At 35.0% G+C, this 24694-nt stretch overlaps 2 protein-coding genes across 2 annotated transcripts in view; one reads left to right on the forward strand and one right to left on the reverse strand.

Moving 5' to 3' along the window:
* Positions 1-10390, forward strand: part of NECAB1 (N-terminal EF-hand calcium binding protein 1) — a 190620-nt gene extending 180230 nt beyond the window's left edge. Inside the window, exons 11-13 of the mRNA XM_025871486.2 lie at positions 2855-2932; positions 4019-4110; positions 7477-10390. Of these exons, the coding sequence (XP_025727271.1) occupies positions 2855-2932; positions 4019-4110; positions 7477-7502 (196 nt within the window). The 3' untranslated portion in view covers positions 7503-10390. The remainder of the gene's footprint in view (positions 1-2854; positions 2933-4018; positions 4111-7476) is intronic.
* A 191-nt stretch (positions 10391-10581) lies between these two features.
* The window catches only part of CUNH8orf88 (chromosome unknown C8orf88 homolog), a 35686-nt gene continuing 21573 nt past the window's right edge, over positions 10582-24694 (reverse strand). Inside the window, exons 5-6 of the mRNA XM_025870816.2 lie at positions 12390-12496; positions 10582-10985 (exon numbers count right to left, since the gene is read on the reverse strand). Of these exons, the coding sequence (XP_025726601.1) occupies positions 10962-10985; positions 12390-12496 (131 nt within the window). The 3' untranslated portion in view covers positions 10582-10961. The remainder of the gene's footprint in view (positions 10986-12389; positions 12497-24694) is intronic.

Below are 24694 nucleotides of genomic sequence, written 5' to 3' on the forward strand. Positions count from 1 at the left end.
CTGTCCTCCCAAGTCACTGACCTGTTTTTCTGCTTCCTCTAGTCTCCTTATTCCATCTACTATATTTTTATTTCATTTATTGAGTTCATTTCTAATTATTTTTTTGTTTTCTGTCTCACTGTTAAGGGTCTCACTGATGTCCTCCACTCTTTTCTCATATCCAGTGAGTATCTTTATGATCAGTATTTTACATTCTCCATCAGGCATATTACTTATCTCCATTTCAGTTAGGCCTCTTGCTGTGATTTTGTCCTGTTTTTCCATTTGGGATGTGTTCCTCTGTCTCTTCATGTCTGTTTCTGTGTATTAGGAAAGTCAGCTCTGTCTCCTGCTCCTGAATGTAGTGGCCTTATGAAGAAGAGGTCCTGTAGTGCCCTCCAGTGCAGTGTCCCTTGTTCACCCGAACCTGGCACTTCAAGGGTGTCTCCTGTGTGTGTTTTGTGCACCCTGCTATTGTGACTGACTGAGCCACTTTTTCCTTTAGTCCAGTCATCAGCAATGGCTCTTTTAGCCTGTTGTCAGCAGTAGTCTGGTCCCTGTGCTGTTAGTGAGCCAGTTTTGGGCCGCCTTGGGCTTGAGTTGAGTCAGACCAGACGTTTGCCAGAAATATAGTAGCACTGAATGCAGGGCACTTTCACTGTTTTGTCTCCTGGGAAGTTTTTGTTCATTGTTGAGCAGGGCTTGCAGTCAGACCAGACGTCTGTCCTCAGCCCACTGCTGGGGCTGTAGTTGGACTGGTGTGTATGTGGTTATCTCCCCCTTTCCCAGGGGCAGGCGTCACCTTGGAGTGGTGCTGGGCTCTCAGAGCTGCTTGTACACAGCCAAGCTTATGGCTCTGCTTTGGATGGGCTCCGGCCAAGAGCATCTAGGAGGGGGCAGATCTGCCGAACAGGGGCTGGTTGCATGGTGTTAGCAAGGTTTGTCCTGGTCTGCTGTGGGAAAGACCTGCAGCCACCAGAACCAAGACAGGCCAAGTTGGAGAGGGCAGATCCGCCTAAGTGCAGGGATGCAGGGTGGCTGGGGCTGGGCAGGATGCACAGTATTAGCAAGTCATGTAGGGATTGTCTATGCTGCTCTGGTTCCCACAGGTGGCTGTGTATTTATACTGGGGATCAGGGGAGGGAAATGGCACCTGCCTGTTCCTGTGTTCCTGCAGAAGTCTGCCAATGATCCCTGCCCCTCCAGCACATGCCCTGAAATTAGTAAACAAGTATATTCCAGGCATTTTTTCAAACTGCTGCTTCTATGCTGTATCTTCATGGGGCTGTTTGTTGTGCTCTTTAAGGGTAGGGATTCAGTTTCTCTGAATCCCTCCAGGCTCTCCCAGAGCCAACCCTGCTGATTTTTTACATTCTAAGTTTTAAGACCCACTGGTGTTAAGAACTCACGAAATTTGGCCCTTCTGATTTTCAAAGCCAAATTCATCTTCCTCTTGCAGGCTTCCCACTGTGAAGGTCTGTTTCTCTCTCCTCCTACCCCCATGTGTCCCTCCCCTCTGCCGGCAGTCCAACAGTCCCTATAGCTCCCAACAGTTAGATGTGGTCTCCTCTCTACATTTAGCTATGGAGAATCTGTTCTGCCAGTCTATGGGTCATTTTCTGAGTTACTTATACTGAGGTGGCTGTTATCTAGTTCTGTCTGTGGGACAAGGTGAATTTGGGGTCCTCATACTCCACCATCTTCCCTGGAAGTCCCTGGAATTAATTTTTTAAAGGCATCTTTGTATTTGTCTCCCATTCTCCCTTAAATTTATAAATCTGTCCCCTTCTCCTTTCTACCTTAATTTGGATCTTTGTCATCACTCACCTAAGCGATTTCACTACCTTTCTAGCTTTTCTTCTTGTGTTGTATTGACTATTCTCCATGGGAAACCTCACACCACCATCGGAAGGATCTTTTAAAATCCACCTCTAACCCTGATACCTCCCTGTTTTAAATCCTTCCGTGGTTCTTTATTGCTCCAGGATTAAATCCAGCCTTCACCCCAATGTCTTTTCAGCACACCCCCAATCCAACTCCTCCAAAACACATAGCCTTTTTGCCACTCTCAGGCTGGTCAGAGAATTGCAAGGAACAAATCTGCCCTAAATTGGAAAAGCACACAAAGAAAAAAACTACAATTATGGCTAGAATGTGGACTCTCCAAGTTGGAGAGAAAATTGAGAGGTATGTGTGTGAGAGAGAATGAACCATGGGCACTGGCAAACCAGAAGCCTTACAGCAGTCAATCCAAGGAGAGAGAAGGCCAGGAATTTGGGGAAAGAGCTATGGAGGCAGACAGGATTCAAAGAGCTGCACTTGAGGGCAGGGGCAGTGGCATGCACTCGACATTTTTTGGAACCGTAACACAACAGATACTCAATCTTTTGAATGAATGAAATTTTACAGAAGTTGTATTTGTGATGTCCATAATATACTGAGATGATTTTCATGATGCCAAACCAGAAAATTAAAAAATGATGTCAAACAATACAGACCTATTGAACTAATCAATTCTTCACAAAACTTTCATTTTCATGCAGGCACCATAGGTGTTTCCCATATGAATATGTAAGTTTGTTTCATACCACATATAGAGATGATTAGAAAAGTTAGTTTTCTCCTTCGGGCGCCTGTGTGGCTGTCGATTAAGCATCCAACTCTTGATTTCAGCTCAGGTCATGATCTCAGGGTCGTGAGATCAAGTCCCATGTAGGGCTCCTTGCTCAACGTGAACCGTGCTTGAGATTCTCTCCCTCCACTCGAGCTTGCTCGCACTCTAAAATAACCAAAATCTTTTTAAAAAAAGAAAAATTAGTTTGCTTCTTGTCTTTAATTTCCTGTGGCTACTTACTCTTTTTCTTTTCCATTTCAGTATTTCCATACAGAAGCTTTCCAATGAATCTCGGTACATAATTTATGAGTTTTGGGAGAACAGCAGTGTGTGGAATAGGTGAGTAATAACAGGCTTTTTGGGGGGGGGCAGGGAGAGGGAAATATACATAATGTTTTTAGAACTTGTAGGAAAAGCTCTATTCCTTTTACCTCACCTTAAAATCTGTCCCATTTGTTCGTTTTCCTAAATCCCACCCTTTTAGGAATTTATCTCATGGATTAGAAACCACTTTCTTCTTAAAGCACAAATACTTTTGGTAATGATCCTACTTTAAGTATAACCATTTTACTGATGCTTTCAACTAAGAGTTAGATATGGGTCCTGGGTGTCTAAAGTGTCAGGAGGGTGGGTGGACAAAGGACATAGAAAAGGAAGGATGAGAAAATAATTTTACTTTCTAATTTTTCATAAATTCTGTGGTATTTTACTTTACAGTAAAACTATATATAACGGTTAAGACCATTGTAGCTTAATTTTTCTAAATGTATTTAAACTGCAAAAAAAGGAAATTAAAGACACTGGAAACGATTAAAAAATCAACTTCTCTTGGTAACTATTCTGCAGTATATAATGTGTATCAAATCATGTTGTACAAGTAATAGAATACCTGGGAATTTAGTTATACATATTTCACCTGTAAGTTTTTTTTCTGTGACTATTTTAAAACTATAATACATAATGACACCAATAGATTTTCAAACACAGAAGGGAGCTTTAAAGGCCACTTACTCAATTTTGTACTCCAGGCCTACACTTTAAGAGAGATGATCTTTTTCCCCTAGGAAGAGAAAATCTATAGTCTCTCTCCTTAGCTATCCTATTTTTTTCATCATCCAGACAGCCAATATATTCTTTCTTCTTTTTAAACGTCTTTCTGTAATTAAAGTCTTTCTCCTTTTGTTCTATTTTCCATGGGAATTAATGTTCTTCTGTTTTTAAAAGTCTTTAATACGAAATTTTTTTCTGATGACAATTGTTAAATTACTTTTAAGGCTAAATAACCATAAAAAGAAGTCTATATTCAGACACTTAATCCAAATCATCCAAAACCTTGCCATCTTGACTGAATTCAAACTCTGTTGCACTCTACTTAAAAAGATTGTAATAAAAGTGTACAACCTTAACCTATAATTATTTATACAGCCACCTGCAGACGAATTATAGCAAGACATTCCAAAGAAGCAACGTGGATTTCTTGGAAACTCCAGAACTCACATCTACTATGCTAGTTCCTGGTAATTACCCTGGTTTCAGTGCTTCTGTATGCTTTTGTATTCTTTTGCTTTTTAAAAGATAGTATTTTCTTACCCCCAAACTTGATCAGTGGCGCTGTCTTTATTAGATCTTAAAATCTAAAAGTGGGGGGAAGAAATAAGAGATCTATATATTCTATTGTCTTTACTCCTTAGTTGATCCTGTTTGTATTCCTGACTATATTAAACCTAATATTAGTCATTTTCTGGTCATATTCAGTAACCTGACAAACCTGGAGTCAAATCATGACATTTCCAAAACAATTATTCAAATGCTTTAACATACTATAATTTAGTATTTGAAATGTGTGACCTATAGACTGCAGATTAGAATTATGCTGGAAATATTTTAATAGCTGTTAAAATATTATTTGTAATTGGAAAGCAGAATGGAAAGAGAAATTTGAAATGAAATTGTCTAAGAAGTCTGGCCTGGCCAAGGCTTAAGATAATTGAGAGCCAAAATTAATTTGTTCATCTACCCTTCCAGTCACCAATTAAATATATTTAATGAGTGCTTTATGTGCTAGGTACTGGGGATACTGGGGTGCTTACTAGTGCTGAGTTCCAATTTTGAATAAACATTATGTCGGGAGCTAGAGAGAATGCAAAGTAAAAATTTAGTCCCTTCCCATAAAATGCTTTCTGTTCAGTAGGAAAGACAAATGCTTGCAGAAAAAAAAACAAGCTCAGGGCATAACATAGTAGTTACCGCTGGTCATAATATGCATGTGGATTTAGAGAACGGTTTGCTTCTTTAAGGTTTTTAAAAAGAGATGACTCTGGAGCTGGAACTTAAAATGTGAGTTGGGCAAATAAAGACGGAGGAAGCTTTGCTAGAAGTAAATTGTAGACATGAACAAATGCAAGAAATGTTAAATGTTCTTGGCTCATTGGTGCAAAGGTAAGACTTAGGCATAGGGCCTATCCTATATATGGTACCTGTAGAGAGAGAAGAGTGTAGGAAATGAGGTTGAAAATACAATGAGTTAAAACTTAGTAATAAGGAATCATTAAAGGTTTTTGAGAGGGGTAGTGAATGCTCTAATCAGTAGTAATTGGCAGGAGGGAGAAAGGTATCATGGAGAGGTGAGAGACTGGTCAGGTAGGGCAATAATCTAGGCCAGGAAAAAGAAGGCACCTGAACCAGGAGCTACCCAGAGAGTTCCCTTGCCAATACAGTTTTCAGGAGTTAACCACAGCAAGTTGATATTTGAAGCCTGGATTTAGTGAGAAAGGGTATAGGTCAGAACAAAATACCTGACAGAAGCCTAGGAAAATGCCTTTATTTAAAAGGGAGGGAAAATCCTCCTTTATTAAGGAGACAGAGGGGAACCACTCAGAGGTGGAGAATCAGAGTAGTAGATAAGCAAGGAAACCAAAAGAGAAATAACCGTGCAATGCACAGTGCTTGTCAGGGGCCTGTGCAGTGGGGTTGGACTGAAGAGAATGGGACTGAAAACTGGATTTGACAAGAGGTCACTGTTCAAGAGAACAGTTTTAATACAGTGGTAGGAATTTAAAAATTGGGGTAGATTTAATGGAAAGTGAAAAGATAAATTCTGGAATTGAAGGTAGGTGAGATGGGGGAGATCAGGTGTGAATGCTTTCCAGTCAGCAGACCTATCATCTCTGCCTGAGCTTTAGGTACTTACTCTAGCTCTTAAGGACAGGATTGTGGACTTGCAAAATTTCTCTTGCTGAATATCTCTGATTTAATCCTCAAATAAGGAAGCCATTAACATGGCTGAAATTTTTCTATTATTCTTTCTCTCTCACAGCATTTCCTAATTTAGAGAGAAAAGTTGGGCACAAATAATATTGGATCAGTTCTTATTCTCAGAACCCAAATTCAATGCAGTTTAATGCTTTTGTTACCCTAATTTTCTTATCACATCTAATTTCAAAAGTGACCACTGAAATTTGGAAGAACGAAAAGAAAAGACAGGTTTGATTTCTAACAGTTTTTTAAATCTCAAGATTTTTAACATCTATTTGGGGCATCCTATTTTTTTTTTAATGTGAAAGTTTTATAAATTGCAACAGCAGACACACTTCTCTGCACAAACAGCTGGAATTAGCTTATAAATATTAAAGTTTTAATGGCCATATGACTTCTAATATTTTTAGTAACCAGTCTTACGAATTTTGTTATATGAAGGCTAAAATAAAAACAAAAGCATTTCAGCTGCACATATTTAGACCTAAAATAAAAATCTGAAAAAAAATACCTATTATACAGAGATGGGTAGGTTTGTATTTTTAATTTAACTCACAAATTATGATTTCTGATAAGATTGTTTTTATTAAGTTTCTAAGTGGTTTACCTAAGAAACATCTTAAGAAATATATTCCTATGGACTCTCAAATATCAAAATCATTCAAATGAGACATAATGGAGTACAGCCAAACAGGCTCACTAGCCATCATAAAACCCCCAGGCCAAAATATGAAGAATTCGGTCTGTGGAGCAGAATATCCCTTGGCAAATGAGAAAGGCCTTGGCTATGAGAAAAGAAGATACACCAGAAAGTTAAGATCCTATTGCCAACCAGTATATCTCAAATAGATTTGCAAACAAATTTCAATCCTTTCCATTTGTCTGTTTCTCACAGCATTCTACCAGTCTTACTTCTTTGCCACAGATTTGTCTTTGGGATATTTATATTCACTAGGGAAAACATTTTCAATTTTACAATATATACTAAAAAATATTTAAAACACATCCACGTGCTTATACCCAATTTTTCTGAAACTGTTATGTAAAAGTATCTTACATTCCCAAACTGCTGCCAGTACTGGGTAGATAAAAACAACATGATTTATAATCATGTTATAATATAATTATATTATATTATATAATATATATATATGTTAAATATAATTATAATATAATTATATATATAATATATATATGTTAAATATAATATAATATAATTATATTATTATATTTATATATATTTATATATTTTATATTATATATATTATATATAATATTTTATATTATATATAATATTATATATATTAAATATATATATTTATATATATTTATATAAATATATTATTATATTTATATGATAATTATAAATTATCATTTATAATCTCATTACCAAGATAAGCTCCATTCATACCTAACAAACAGACTATGACCAAGTGCCAAAAGATCTGGTACAAATACTGCATAGGAAGAGTTCAATCTTGGTTCAAACAGGAAATAGTGACTAACTTGAAAGATAATTATGCAGACTAAAGGTGAGAGAAAATAGTCTCTTTAAGAATGATTACACCTTGAACTAACTTACCCTGGCAATTATTTTCATTTAATAATAGTTGTTTTTCTCTTTTCAGCTTCATGGTGGATCCTGAACAACTAGATGTTCCTAGACATTTTCTTTATGGTTCCAAGTGCAAAACAAGTATTCTTATCTAAAATGTGAATTAGAAAATTCTCTGCAGTTACTAATCTATACTTTTAATATATTAAAGATGTGCACTCTTCTAAAATGTCTTCTATATCTTTCATGTGAAGTTTAGCTAAATTTTTGAAGTTCACTATTCTCAATTTTTGCTGTTTTGCTACATTGTAACCTAAAACCCTTTAGTGGCAAAATCCTAATATGTGAAAAAAAATACACATAAAGGAAAAAAATTGTGAAAAAGAAATGATAAAAAATAATCGAAGTGGAAACTTTTAGAGTATCACTGCATAGGATATAGCTTTTGTAGATTTGTCATAAACTATCAAGGTTAAATCAGTGTTTTGTCATTTTTAAGTAACTGATTTTCTGTGACTGAAGTTTATTCTTTGGTAGTGCTCACTCCATTCCCAACTCATGATCTTATGAGTATTCACTTTACTGAAAAAGCTAATATGTGACCCAAAATGGTGTCCTTATGTGCAGAGAGAGCGACAGCAAGTGCACAGAGAAAGGGTCACATGAGGTCACAGTAAGAAGGTGCCAACAGCCAGCCAGGAGAGGCCTCAGAAGAAATCAACCTTGCTAGCACCTTGATCTTGGACTTCCAGTCTCTAGAACTGTAAGAAAACACTTTTCTGTTGTTTAAGCTAAAAAAAAAAAAATGTTAATACATGAGCATACAACAGTCTTGGCTGTAATCTATAGACTCTATATACCTATCAGGTTATAAACTGGTTTTTCACAAGTGAACAATTCTGTGATAGGGTACCATTTAGTACTGTAACACCATTATATCATTTATTAGCATCATAATTCCCTTATATGTAAGTTCAACAAATCAAGAAAATGGGAGAATTTTACTTTGAGAAAATCTGATTCAAATTTTTTGGCATATGATCCAGAGGACTAATCTTCTTACGAAAAATAGACATTTGCATTTAAATAATTTCAAAATATTTAAATAATAAAATTTTAACCTAAGTAAACAAGAAATATAAAACAAGCACAAAACTTTAAGGAAGTAATAAAATAGGGAAGGTACTAGACAGAAAACTTTTTTCCAATTTCAACACTAGAATGACAATTCTACTTTCACCAGAACAGTTGGTGTGTTCCGTGTACCTAATATATTTGCTATACAAGCTCATATATTTTTAATAAAATGTATTCTGATAGATGCTGCTAATAAAAATCCAGTGCATATGAAGTTTGTTACCATGTTATCCTATAGTCCAAATTCCTTTGAAACCACAGGTCTTCAAGGAAAAACTAATTTTTTTTTTTTTTTACTGTTGGGAAAACTCAGAAGATTGAACTAAATTATAAATATAAAATTTGACCTAAAATATTTTCTCAAACGAATTTATGGAATATTAGCTTCAATCAAAGGTGTACCTTTATATACCCCTCAGTCCTCATCCATCTAAGTAAAAATTGTTTTCATAGCTTCTACGAGACAAGGGCAGTAAATTTTGACATACACACACACACACACAAATGTGTGTGTGTGTGTGTATATATATATCTGTCTGTCTGTCTCTGGTCATTTCTAAAGATGACAAACACTATGAAACAACACCTGGCTAAACTCTTTTAATTTATATACAAAGCAGAGAACATTAATGGAGATGTACAATGATTATTCAAACAAGCTATACATATGTACAAAGGCAAACAGATAATAAAACAGTCTTTGCAATCTCACTCTGATTATATACAGTAACTTTTGACATAAAACTCTTCTTGAAAGGGTTGGTTATGAATGGTTTCAAAAAATACAAATTATAGCCAATCAAGACATATTTCAGTATTAGATTCAGAAAGTTCCTAAGTCTTTTTAAGTGTGAGGCAGTTTCCAAAGTACAATGGTGGTATGACTTTAAAAAGATTTCTGCCCTCAGTAACAGTGCTGAGCGGAAGGGCTCTTTAGATTCCAAACTGGAATAGGTTCTATCATCGTTTTTTTAACTAGAGTCAAAAAAAAACTTTGAAAATAGGTAAATAATAAAGCAAACCAATTTAATTATGGTAATACTGGCTCCAGCTCTTATACAAATTATGCATAAATTGTGTGTGTGTATATATATACATATATACACACTGGAATCTACAGTAATATAAAGGGAAAACAGGACAAAAAATAAATGAAAAATCTGGGCCCTAGGTTTAAATGTATCATTTTTAAGTAACCCGTAAATTTATGGTTTTACTGTATTTTTTTCCCTATTTACAAAAAAAAATTTTCTGGGGAACAAAGTAATGAAAAGTAGTGTACTAAAAGACCAAGATGGGAAGCCTACCACGGACTAAAGCTTGAATGCAGGTAACAAGCCCAAAGACCAGTGGTTTTAGGAGTTCAGAATTCAGTTTATGATAAACTTTCTGCTAAATGATGGTCTTGAATGCCTTGCCAGTAGACCTGGGGATCTGAGAGAATAGAAGTAGGGAGAGTTTACACTTACCTTTATATCAGCATTTTTTTTTTGACACTATGCTGGAAGAAACTTTTTCATTAGTAACATCCAGAGTGACAAAATGCAGATTATATAAAATTTCTAGGAGCTAAAAGTTTAGCCCCCAAATTCTTCATCCATACATGTTCTTGTCATAAGAAATTATAGAATTGAAACTTAATATACCTCAGTTATTTGCAAATGCCTAAATTTTTCCTCTTTTGGAAATATCAATTTTGCAATTGCCCAACTTCTTCTGTTCATGGGGTCTGATTAGAGACAACAAGTAGCAGCTATTTTTCACCTTGAGTTTCATTGTTTCCAAACTGTCAATCTCTGCTAGTAATTATGAATCTTAAACAATTTTATCAAAAACCTAGAGACTAAAGAGATGCCTATTACAAAAACCTAGAGACTAAAGAGATGCCTATTAAAATATTCTCCTTCCTGTCATTGAGAACTATGCATTGTTTTAAGCCTCTGGAGAGATTGTGAAGATCCTTTCAGAGTGCTGGTAGGAAATCAGTGGAATACAGAACAAAAGCCAACTTTAAAAGCAACAAGAAATTATGTACCATATATACATCATAGCGTATATATTTGAGAATCTTTACAGCTTACATTTCCATTATTACAAGAGATGAAAAACAAAAAATTGCAAGTAGCATGCAAATTATAAATACAGCTTTCCCATTTTACTAACCAAATTCTTACTTTCCAGTGTTACTTTCCAATTTATGCAGGAAACTACCTGCAAAGCTGCAACTGATTAGAAAATTCTTTATAGTTTAAAATATCTTTCTCATTTTAGGAGAAACCAAATACCCAACCATCAAAATTAAAAATAAACTGAATTGTCACAGTCCATTACAGTTATCGTTACTAGATCCACTTCATTTGCAGGTGTCCAAAATAGAAAACGAATAATTCTTTATCTTCAAATTCATCTGTTCTTAAAATGCTACTTAAAACTTTGGTGGTTTTCCTGTAACATAGAAGAAAAGTTAATTTATCAATTAATTTGAATGAATACAGTTTTTACTACTTAATCAAACCAAATACTGTGATCCTATTAAGTGTTTACAGATCTTAAGTGCATGTTACTATACAAAGTATTAAAGTAACTGGAATTTGTCATAACAGTTCTATGTTTGAAAAATATGTAATTCATTTTTAAATATACTAGATTGTATTCCAAACCTGTTCTGTTGTTGTGGTACCTGGCGTGTTCAAAATAATATGTCAAAATTTTATTTACAAAATAAAAGAGATGAAATAAGTCTGCAAATGAAAAAGTGGCCATATTTTATATAGCACTCAAGTTAAATTTATTCATACATACTCCTAAGATTCCTAAGGTGGGAAAATTTTCCCATCAACATTTTTCATGATAAAATATTCCTGTGTGCGAGGTTATGAAAGAAACCTAAATTTCTGCTTAAAGGTTCTACAAGTTTAGGGAGTTTTAAGAGGAAAAGAGGCTTTGTATTCCAAAGGGCTAGAAATCCCAAAAATGGAGAGCACGGGTGGTATGTTATTTGAGCCACTCTCAGCATACTTATATTCTGAGTTCATCTCAATAGAATACTTTTACCCATATAAAAAAAGTTTGTGGAAACTCTAAATTGTAGTCAAAATGGAAATAGACAATTTACTAAGTGCATAATGAGAACGCTAAGTACTATCCAAGTCGTTCTATACATTATCCAACCTCATCGGCAATCACAAAACTGAGGTTCAAGGTTAAGTGACTTAAGTTTGAGCGGTACACTAGAACACAAGGTGAAGCTACAATTTGAACCCAAGCCTGATACCAAAACTCCTGTCAGTTTCCAATCAATGTGCTAAAAGAGGTGTATTTATTTTGATGAAATTTGATGCAGTGACACAAATATAAAGCACTAAGAACAGCAAAAACACACCAAAGAATAAGTGGGGTGACTTGTTTTATCATATATAAAAAGACGAACTGAGAAGAGTAAAGGGCCCAGAAACAGACCACACATATATTGCTGCAAAGGTGGCAGAGGACTGTCCTTTCAGTAAATATTGCTAGGATGACTAGATATCCATGTAGAAAAAAATAAAACTTGACCCCTACCTTACATCATACAGTAAAATCATCTGCAGATGGATTATAGAACTTAAATGAAAAACAATACAACTCTGAGGCTCTTTATCTTTCAATGGAAAAAATATTTCTTAAAATTCCATTCTATTTCTTGACCAGCGTGGTAATTACTTAAGAGTAATTGGTTATATTATACATTTAGACTTAGCTACTTTTCTGAATTATAGTCCACAGTAAGATTTAAAATCTAGGGAGATAATCCAGTGAAAATACTAAAGACAAATATTTTAGAGTTAATACAAAATTAGAACTACTTACTGGTTTTTGAAGTACAATGGGATGATCAGGCAGAAAGTCTGGTTTTTTTCTGCAGATGGAAACACTTGAGAGCTTCAACAGGAAATCTCTGCTGTATTTAATTCTCTCTATAGATATTAAACATAAGATTAATGTTATAAAATAAAGAACTTTCGCAGAACACTTTTTGGCTCATTGTTTTCTGAATGTCCCTTAATAGTCCATTATTTTATGAAATGAGTTTCTATGCAAAAGAGAAGAGAAGCAAATAATTTTGATAAGTATCTACTGCCTCCTTTTTTCCTTTTACATGGAAAGGAAGCCAGATAACGAAGGAAAAATGGGAGAGAAACATTTCAAAAAATCAGTAATGCATGGTTTCTTTCATCTGGTTATTCATATCTAGTGAAGGGATGTTATAAAGCTTAACGGCAATAATACATGTTGGACAATTCTGATCCTGCCAAAATAGAACCCTAATAAGTAAATTAAGACTAGAAAGGCTTAAGATGTAATACAATCAAAATAAATTCAAGAAAAATTTATTGTACATCTACACATCAGAGATGTGCTAGGTAATGGTGAAAAAGATCCAAGACAGGGTCCTTATCTTTAAAGAATAAAAACAATGCTTCAAATATCTGCATATTTCTCATCAGAAACTGTCACCATAAAAGATCACTTGCTGAGCCAGAAACAGCAGAGCAATATCTTTAAAGTGCTAATAGAAAAGAAGTGACAAGCTAGAATCCCGTACTGTGAAACAGAAAAAAATATCTACCGGTCTCCATCCCTGGTTCCTTGCACAAAGCTCCTAAAACCCTTGTAATTTCTTTAAATGATAAGAGTACTTAGGAGCATCTTTTGTTCTAGTATTTGGTTTTTGACCCTACTTCCTGACATAGAGCTCTTAAATCCCTTGAATTTTCCTGGGTGACAGAAATGACCTTCGTTCTAATGAGGTGACTTCTGGTGGGCTTCTGGACAGAGGTTGGTCAACAGAAAGATCAAGCCATGATTAGAAGACTGAGACTTTCAGTCCTACCCCCAACCTCTTCCCAGAAGGGGAAGGGCTAGAGATTGAGTTAATGATTGATCATGCCACATGATAATGCCTCCATCAAAATCCCCAAGTATGGGGTTTGGAGAGTTTCTGGGTTGATGAACACATCCATGTACCAGGAGGGTGGCACGCCCCAACTCCACAGGGACAGAAGCTCCTGCACTTGGGTCTTCTAGACCTCGCCCTATGTATCTCTTCATTTGGTTCTTCATCTGTATCCTTATATCATATCTTTTATTATATAATAAGCTGGTTAAGTGTTAGTTTTCCCTAAGTTCTGTGAGCTGTTCTAGCAAATGATCAAGACCAAGAAGGGAGACTTAACCTCTAATTTATAGCCAAGTTGGACAGAAGTTTTGAATATCTGGGGACCTACTACTTGCAACTGTCATCTGAAGTAAAGGGTAGTCGTGTGAGATTGAGTCATGTGAGGTTAAAAGACATTTTCAGAGAAGAGAAAATCTGAACAAATTATTAGTAAGGAGATTGTATCAGTAATCAAAAACCTCCCAACAAACAAAACTCCAGGACCAGACGAATTCTACCAAACATTCAAACAAGAATTAATACCAATCCTTCTGAAACTCTTCTAAACTCATGAGACTAGCATTACCCTGATACATCCTTTTCTTAAAGGATGCCACAAAAAAATTCAGGCCTTGATTAACATAGATGCAAAAATCCTCAAAATATTAGCAAACAAAATTCAACTATACATTAAATAGGTCACAGTGGGTACAGAGGAAATATCCCTCAACATAATAAAACACAAGGAGGATGAACCCACAGTTAAAATCATACCCAATGGTAAAAGTTGAAAGCTTATTTTTATTTTTTATTATGTTAATCACCATATATTACATTAGTTTTTGATGTAGTGTTCCCTGATTAATTGCTTGCATATAACACCCAGTGCTCCATTCTCTAAGATCAGGAACAAGACAAGGATATCCGACAAGACAAGGATATCCACTCTTGTCACTTTTATTCAGCATAATACAGGAAATCATAGCCACAACAATTAGACAAGTAATACAAAGCATTCAAATTGGTAAGGAAGATGTAAAGCTGTCACTATTTGCAGATGACATGATACTTTATATGGAAAACCCTAAAGACTCCATAAAAAACCTATTAAGTGAATTCAGTAAGATGCAGAATACAATTAAAATACAGAAATCTATTGTTTCTATACACTAATTACAAATTAACAGGAAGACAAATTAAGAAAACAATCCCATTTACAACTGCATTAGAAAAATAAAATAGGAATAAATTTAGCCAAGGAGATAAAAAACCCTATACTCTAAAAACTATAGCACATTGATGAAAGAAACTGAAGATGACACAAATAAATGGAAAGATATTCCATGCTCATGGACTGGAAGAATTGATATTGTTAAAATGTTCACATTACTCAAAGCAATTTACAGATTTAATGCAATCCCTACTAAAATACTAATGTCATTTTTCACAGAACTAGAACAACAAAAAAAATCCTAAAACATGTGGAACCAAAAAAGACCATGAGCAGCCAAATCTATCTTGAAGAAAGAACAAAACTAGAGGAATCACACTCCAATTTCAAACTATACTAGAAAGCTATGAAAACATTGTGGTACCCGCTCCAGAAAAAGACCTAGAGATCAAATGGAACAGAATAGGAAGCCCAGAAACAAACCCACACTTATATGGTCAATTAATCTATGATAAAGAGTCAAAAATACACAATGGGGAAAGACAGTCTCTTCAAGGAGGACCTGGGTGGTTCAGTCGGTTAAGTGTCTGCCTTTGGTTTAGGATTGAGCACCGCGTCAGGCTCCCCACTCAGCAGGGAGTCTCCTCCCTCTCCCTCTGCCAAGCACCACCCCACCCCCCGTGCGTGCTCTGACCACTCTCTCTCAAATAAACAAATAAAATCTTTTAAAAAAAAATTCTTCAATATGGTGCTGGAAAACTGGATGGCAATATACAAAAGAATGAAACTTGACTGCTTTCTTATACCACACACAAAAATAAACTCAAAATGGATGAAAGAGCTAAAAGTAAGACTTAAAACCATAAAACTCCTAAAATAAAATAAAAGGTAGTAATCTCTTGGACCTCAGTCTTAGCAATATTATTTTAGACCTGTCTCATTAGGCAAGGGAAACAAAAGCAAAAATAAACAATTGGGACTACATCAAATTAAAAAGCTTTTGCAAGGCAAAAGAAATCAACAAAATTAAAAGACAACCTACCAAATAGAAGATATTTGAAAATGATACACTGATAAGGGGTTAATATCTAAAATATATAAAGAATTCTACAACTCAACACCAAAATAAATCCAATTAAAGATGGTCAGAACCTGAATAGAGATTTTTCCAAAGAAGACATACAGATGGCAAAAAGACACATGAAAATATGCTCAATATTTAAGCATCAGAGAAATATAAATCAAAACCACAATGAGCTATCACTTCACACCAGTCAAAATAGCTAGTCTATCAAAAAGACAAAAAAATAGCAAACATTGACAAGGATATGGAGAAAAGGAAACTCATGCAGTCTGTGAGAATGTAAACTGGTACAGCCAATATGAAACGTAGTATTGAAGGTTCTTCAAAAAAAATAAAAATAGAAATATAAAATCCAGCTTCTGGATATTTACCCATGGAAAACAAAAACACTAATTCGAAAACATAATGTACCCCCACGTTCACCACAGCATTATTTACAATAGCCAAAGTATGGAAGCAACCTGTTTACTGATATAGGAATGGATAAAGAAAATGGATAAAGAAAAGAAAACACACTAGAATATTACTCAACCATAAAAAAGAATGAAATCTTGTCATTTTTGACAACATGGATGAACTTAGAGGGTATTAAGTGAAAGAAGTCAAATGGAGAAACACAAATACAGCACAGCCTCACTTATATGTGGAATCTTAAAGAAAAACTAAGGTCACTGAACAAATTGGAGGTTGCCAGAGTCAGGAGGTGGAACACATGCAAAGTGGGGAAAGGTGGTAAAAAGGTACAAATTTCCAGTTATAAAATAAATAAGTCATGGGAATAATATGCACCATGGTGACTGTAGTTAATAATATTGTACCACACATATGAAAGTTGCCAAGAGAGTACAACAGGAGAAAAAAAATTTGGAAATATGTATGGTGACAGATGTTAAGTTGACTTATTGAAATGGTCATTTCCCAATATATACAAATTTTGAATCATTATGTTGTACACCTGAAACTAATATAATGTATATGTCAATTGTGTTCCAATAAAACAATGCTAAAAAAATAAATTTAAGAGACTTGAAATCATAAAGACTATATTCTCTGATAACAAAGTTAAGAAATCTATAATCCAGAAAAACTTCAAGTATCTTAGAAATTAAATAACATACTTTAAAATAACTCACAAGTCAAAGATAAAATAATGAGGAAATTAAAACTATTTTAAAGTGAATGACGACACCAAAATTTGTGGAGTATATCTAAAGCGGTGCTCCAATAGAAATTTATAAATTCTTATAAGAATATATCTACAACAAATGACCTAACAATCCATTTTAAAATGCTAGAAAAAGAACTAAACCTTAAGTATAAGAAAAAAATTTATAAGTAGATATCACCAAAATAGAAAATATGTAAAATTAAAATGCCAAAGCTGGTTCTTTGAAAAAGAGAAATGAATTTGACAAATCTTGGGCTAGATTAATTGATGCAGAAAAGAACACAAAAAACAAATGCCAAGGATCAAAAACGGGTTGTCCAGGGGCACCTGGGTGGCACAATTAAGTGTCCTGTTCTTGGTTTTGGCTCAAGTCACAATCTCAGGGTCATGGGATCAAGCCCCATGTCGGGCTCTGCTTAAGATTCTCTCTACCCTGTCCCTCCGCCCCTCTTTCCGCACCCCCGCCCCCGGCTCTTTCTCCCTCTCTAAAATACATAATTTAAAAAAAAAAAAAGGGGGCTGACCACAGATTGTACAGATGTTGAATAGAAAAAAAGAGATACTATGAATAACTATAAGCCAACATTTGACAACTTGGATAAAATGGATATAAGTTTTTGTGTGGATACATTTTTTTCATTTCTCTTTGGTAAAAAACCAGTAATGAAATTGCTGGGTTTATAGTACTTTGGAAACCAGGACCTCTTAGAATTGCTATAACTAGGGGCGCCTGGGTGGCTCAGTCGTTAAGCGTCTGCCTTTGGCTCAGGTCATGATCCCAGAGTCCTGGGATCGAGTCCTGCATCGGGCGCCCTGCTCTGCAGGAAGCCTGCTTCTCCCTCTCACACTCCCTCTGCTTGGGTTTCCTCTCTTGCTATGTCTCTTTCTGTCAAATAAATAAATAAAATCTTTAAAAAAAAATTGCTATAACTAAAAAATCGTATGAATTGTCAATACTAAGTGTTGGCAAGGACTAAAAACAACTAGAATTTCCAGATATTGCTGGTGATAGTCACTTGGAACAAATTTGTCATGAAATTAGGCATACATTTACCATATGACCCAGTAATCCCACTTCTACCCAAGAGAATGAAAACGTATCCACACAAAAACTTTTACAGGAATGTTCATAGGAACATTATTCATGCTTTCCAAAACTGAAAACAACAAAAATGTCCATCAGCTGGTAAACAGATCAACAAAATGTGGTATAGCCATACAATGAACATACTTACTCAGCAATAAAAAGGAAGGAACTATTGGTTAGTGCTACAACACAGATGAGCCTGAAAAACATTGTTAAGTGAAAGAAGTCATATGTAAAAGATTTATTTATGATTCCATTTACATGAAATGTCCAGAACAGGCAAATCAATAGAGATAATGATTAATATTAGTTGCCTGGGGCTGGGTGGTATGAGAATGGGTCCTGACTGTAAATGTGGACAGGATTCTTTTTGTGGTGATAAGTATGTTCTAAAACCGAATTGTGTTAATGGTCACACAACTCTGCAAATTTACTTAAAAAGACAGTAGTTAAAATGGTGTATTTTATAGTATGTAAATCATTCCTCAGTAAAAATCTTTCTGTTGGGTTTTTTTTTTTTTTTAGATTTATTTATGTTAGTGGGGGGAGAAGCAGAGAGAGGAGAGAGAATCTTAAGCAGACTCTACACTGAGCAGGGAGCCCGACATGGGGCTTGATCTCATGACCCTGAGATCATGACCTGGGCTGAAATCAAGAGTCAGATGCTTAAACCTGTGTAGTATTGTCAAAACTTGCCAAGTGAAACCTTCCTGAGGCAGGGAATGTCTTCAACCTCAGGAGGCTGTACTTTGGGAACACATATTCATATAGAACTAGCTGAGTTTTCATAGTATGGATTAAATGTAAAATTTGATTAACAAAAATCCAGGTTGAAATTATTTTCATTCTAAAATTTTAAGGCATTTAGCTTCATTTTCCAGCAGGCTGTATTAATTGGCTTTTAATTCTACAAAGTTCAGTGCCACCCAGGTGCCCCAATAAAGATCTTTTAAAAAGTAATAGGCACTGGGGGCTAAGGATTCTAAACTTAGACGATGAAAAAGAGAGGGAAAGAGCAAGAACCTGGGCAGCTGTTGCTGCTGTAGTACATGTAAAAGCTGAATGAGAATTTTCCAGTGATGCAAATGACTTGTGGCTTTTAAAAGAACTAACGGCTAATACTCAATTACAAGTTGTTCTCTGGGCTACGCTGCCAGATAAAGAAATTGGGGAAAGCTATTAGGAAGCAAAACAAAAGAATGAGAAGATAGAAAATAAGAAAGAAAATTAGAGAATCAAGTAGACTAATATCACTAATATCTGACTATAATAGACATTTCAGGAAGAAAATAGAGAAGATGGAGATGAGAAAATTATCAAAGAAATATCCACAAAATTCCACATCAGAAGAACCAAAGTGCACCAACTTCCCAGAAAAAAAAAGAGGGGAAAAAAACCTACACAAAGGAAATTTAGAAGAGCAAAGATAAACACAAAATCCGAAATACTTCCAAAGCCAATAACAGCAAAAACAAAAACAAGAACAGAAAACAAGGCCATTTGTAAGTACTGGGGACCTGAATGGCACTGAACTTTGTAGAATGAAAACTCAGCTAGTTCTATATGAATGTGTGTTCCCAAATACAGCCTCCTGAGGTTGAAGACATTCCCTGCCTCAGGAAGGTTTCACTTGGCAAGTTTTGACAATACTACCAAGCAATCCTGCAAATTCTCCTTTTCCTCCTCCTCCATAGCTTTGTTGAAGTATAATTCACATACTATACAATTCATTCCTTTTGAGTGTGCAACTGTATGATTTTTAGTATATTTACAGAGCTGGGAAATCACTGCCACAATCTAGCTTTAGAATATTTATATCAACTACCATCTGATACCTCATTCCCATTTGTAGTTACTCTCCATTCTCAATCCCATCTAAGCAATCATTCTTTCTACGAATTTGCATTTTCTAGATATTTTATATAAATATTGTATGATATCCAACCTTCTGTGTTTGACTTTTAGAGGTTCATTCTACCTGGAATTTTCTATCTAATCAAACTATCAATCAAGCATGTAATTAGTACATTTTCAAATACACAAATTCAAAGAATTCACAAACCAATACCCTTTTTTGAAGCTCCTGGAAAATGCACTGAGCAAAATGAGGAAGTAAATCAGAAAAGAAGAAAAACCTAAGAGTCAAGAAACAAGCGAGTAACCAAGCAAAAATAACCAAGAAAGAAACCCTAAAAGTCTATCCCTCCACCAAAGCAACAAACTGTCAAAAACTTCCAGAACCAACTTTTTCTGGAATCAAAAGTTTACACAACCAGGGGAATGCTTAGTAAAGAAAAGAACAGCTAAATTTGCTGATGAGTTTTGTGGCATTTTAACTTGCCTGAGAACATCTCCCCTAATCCAGCTTGGCGATGGCCTTGAAAACAACTCCTCTCATTCCTGGTACAGGTTCCCAGTACTGGAGAGAGCAGTGCAAATCATATTCTCAGAGAACTGTGGTTGTTCATTTTGATCTGTCTGGTGGCTCCCTAAAGAACCATCTCAAAGGACTTGCCTTTATCTCACCTAAGAACTCTCCTGGACCTGAGGCTGCTATCTGAATCCATTTGTCAAAACATTTATAGGGAAATGTATTAGCCAATTCCACCTGGGAGAAGGGATAACAATTAAAACAAATAGGAAAACCCAAAAAGCTTAGGAATAAAGATTAGGGGAAAAGATGCTTTGGGGAATAAGGGCACAGAAAGACTCAGATTTTCCTAGGAATCTACAAGGCTACATGCAATGTAGAGGCTAGGCTCATGCTCATAGAAAGACTTAAGAAGGTCCTAAGCTGTCACCTCTGGCTGACCTTCCAGTTTCTCAGAAGCAAGAAGTAAAGTCAAAGGAAGAGTTGTAAACTGCCCGATCCAGTACTTACTAAAGGCACACCCCAACACACATATAGAAGCCATATGCAAAGATTGGGAGAGGTTTTTTTTTTTCCTTTTCTGTTTTTTGATTCTAGGCATTAAAGGAATTCTCTGCCAAATCATCAGCTGACCATGAATATATCACAACAGAGACATGAGTGGCCACATGGAACATAGACTTTACAACATTAGTTCACAAAAGCCACTAGACAAACAACAAAAATTACAACAAGCAGTAACAGACCCTTCAAAAAGGAGAAAATCTGATTTCCAGAGTTAATACATTATACTCAAAATACTCAGTTTTCAAAAACAACAACAAAATACAATGCATGCAAAGAATGAAGAAAGTATGGCCCATACATAGGAAAAAGAGAAATTAACAGAAACTTTCTCTGAGGATGCAGAGATACTGGATTTACTAGAGAAAGACTTTATTGTTTTAAAGATTTTATTTATTTATTTGACAGAGAGAGAGACACAGAGAGAGAGGGAACACAAGCAGGGGGAGTGGGAGAGGGAGAAGCAGGCTTCCCACTGAACAGGGAGCCCGATGTGGGACTCAATCCCAGGAACCTGGGATCATGACCTGAGCCAAAGGCAGACACTTAACAACTGAGCCACCCAGGTGCCCAAGAGAAAGACTTTAAATAAACTATTTTAAGTGTGCTCAAAGAACTAAAGGAAACCATAAGAAAGTGTCTTGCCAAAAAGAAAATATCCATAAAGAAATAAAAAGTATAAAAAGGAACCAAACAAATTCTGGAAAAAAAAGTACAATAACCGAAGTGAAAACTTCACTAGAATGGTTCAATAGCAAATATGAGCAGGCAGGAGAGTCAGCAAATTTAAAGTCAATTGACATTACCCAGTCTGAGAAGTATAAAGAAAAAAAAATGAAGAATGAACAGAACCTAAGATACTTGTGAGAGCACAGCGAGAATACCAGCAAACGCATAATGGGAATCAAAGGAGGAGAGGGGAGAGAGAAAGGACAAAAAAAAATATTTAAAGAAATAATGGCAGAAAACTCCCCAATTTGATGAAATACATACACTGACACAACAAAGAAGCTCGATGAACTACAAATTGAATACACGCAAAGAGGTTCACACTGAGATGCATTATAAGCAAACTGTTATAAGACAATCTTTGCCTTAGAAAAAATGCTAAAGGGAATCCTTTAAGCTGAAATAAGAAAGTACAAAGTAACTGGAATCCACATTGAGAAGTAAACACCAGTAAACCTAACTACACTGGCAAGTTAAAAACTAGTATCAATGAATTTTTGGATGTAACTCCCCTTTATTTCTATATGACTTGAAAGACAAATACATAAAATTGCAGAATTATAAATCTAGGTTAATAGATTATACAACATTGGAAGATGGAATTTGTGACAATGGCATTGTAAGGTGGGATGAAACTATATAGGGGAAAGTTTTGTATAATATTGAAACTAAATTGATATTTACACTAGATTTTTATAAATTAAGTAATTCCCCAGTGTAACTACTAGGAAAATAATATATATATATATAATAAGGGATAAAAATATATATATAAATATATATTATATATATGTAATATATAAATATATAATAAGGGATTAAAAAGGAAATAAAATGATGAAGATCTATTAAACACAAAAGAAGGCATTAATGGAGGAAATGAAAAACAAAAAAGATATAAGACTTATAGAAGACAAACAGCAAAATGGGTGAAATTAATCCTTTCTTATTCAATAATTTCAATTAAATGTCAGTGATAAGCACTCCAATTAAAGGGCAGAGATTGGAGGAACGGATTAAAAATATGATCCAATTATATGCTGTCTCAAGATACTCACTTTAGATCCAATCACAAAAATAAGTTAAAAGTGAATGAATGAAAAAGAAGTTTTTTCCTGCTGCTAGGTTTGATTTACTGGTATTTTTGTACCTAATATTCTAAGGATTACTGAGCTATAGTTTTCTTTTCATATGATGTCTTTGTCTGGCTTTGGTATCAGAGTAATATTGGCCTAACAGGATAGTTGAGAAGTATTCCTCTTCAATATTTTGGAAGAGTTTGAGAAAGTCGTGTTAATTCTTCTTTAAATGTTTGGTAGAATTCACCAGTGGAGCCATCAAGTCCTGGACTCTTCTTTGTTAGGAGACCTTTTATTACAAATTCAATCTCCATACTTGCTATATATTTATTTAGATATTCTATTTCATCTTAAGGAAGTTTTGGTAATTTCCATGTTTTTAGTAATTTTTCTATTGAACCTAGGTTATCTAATTTGTTGGCATATACTTAAATGTATTTTCTTATAATCCTTTTTTTTAATTTTATTATGTTATGTTAATCACCATACATTACATCATTAGTTTTTTTTTTTTAAATATTTATTTATTTGACAGAGAGAGACACAACGAGAGAGGGAACACAAGCAGGGGGAGTGGGAGAGGGAGAAGCAGGCTTCCCGCTGAGCAGGGAGCCCGATGTGGGACTTGATCCCAGGACTCTGGGATCATGACCTGAGCCGAGGGCAGACGCTTAACGACTGAGCCACCCAGGCACCCTACAGCATTAGTTTTTGACTGGGATCATTCCCTGCATATTTTCAGACCACAGTGCTTTGAAACTAGAACTCAATCACAAGAGTAAGTCGAAAAGAACTCAAATACATGGAGGCTAAAGAGCATCCTACTAAAGAATGAATGGGTCAAGCAGGAAATTAAAGAATTAAAAAAAAAAAACTCATGGAAACAAATGAAAATGAAATCACAACTGTTCAAAATCTTTGGGATGCAGCAAAGGCAGTCCTAAGAGGAAAGTATATAGCAATACAAACCTTTCTCAAGAAACAAGAAAGGTCTCAAATACACAACCTAACCCTACACCTAAAGGAGCTGGAGAACGAACAGCAAATAAAGCCTAAACCCAGCAGGAGAAAAGTTGAAAACAGAGCTACCATACGACCCAGCAATTGCACTACTGGGTATTCTTATAATCCTTTTTATTTCTGTAAGCTCAATGTCCCCACACAAAATCAGTTGTATTTCCTACACTACCAATAAACAGTCCAAAAAGGAAATTAAGAAAACAGTTCCATTAGCATGACAAAGAATAATTAGGAGTAAATTTAACTGAAGAGGTACAAGACTTATACACTGAAAACCAAGACACTAATAAAATAAAGATTGAAATAAATGGAAATACACTCCATGTTCATGGACTGAAAAATTTAATATTGTTAACATCCCCCAAAGCGATCTACAAGTTCACTATTATTAGCCCTATCAAAATTCCTTTTGAAAGAAAAGGAGCCTTTTTTGCAGAAATAGGAAAGCTGATCCTAAAAATCACATGGAATTGCAAGAAATCCCAAATAGCCAAAACAATCTTGAAAAAGAACAAAGTTGAAGACTCACACTTCCCAATTTCAAAACTTACTATATAAAGCTACAGTAATCAAAACAGTGTGGTACTGGTATAGGACAGACATACAGATCAAGGAAACAAAACTGAAAGTTGAGGAATAAAAACATACTCCTGTGCTCAAATGATTTTCAACAAAGGTGCCAAGATCATCCAATGGAGAAAAAAATAGTCTCTTTAACAAATGGTGATGAGACAACTGGATATCCAAGGCAAAAAAAAACAAAACAAAACTGAATTTGGGCTTATACTTAACACTATATATAAAAACTAATTCAAAATGGAAAAAAAGACCTAAATGTAAGAGCTAAAACTATAAAACTTATAGGGGTAAATCTCCATGACTTGAGATTTGGCAATGATTTCTTAAACATGACATCAAAACCATGAGCAACAAAAAAGAAACTAGACTTCATCAATTTTTTTT

Source organism: Callorhinus ursinus, unplaced genomic scaffold, assembly GCF_003265705.2.
Source record: "Callorhinus ursinus isolate GAN/ISIS: 27379988/994484 unplaced genomic scaffold, GSC_fseal_2.0 scaffold5, whole genome shotgun sequence".
Lineage (NCBI taxonomy): Eukaryota > Metazoa > Chordata > Mammalia > Carnivora > Otariidae > Callorhinus > Callorhinus ursinus.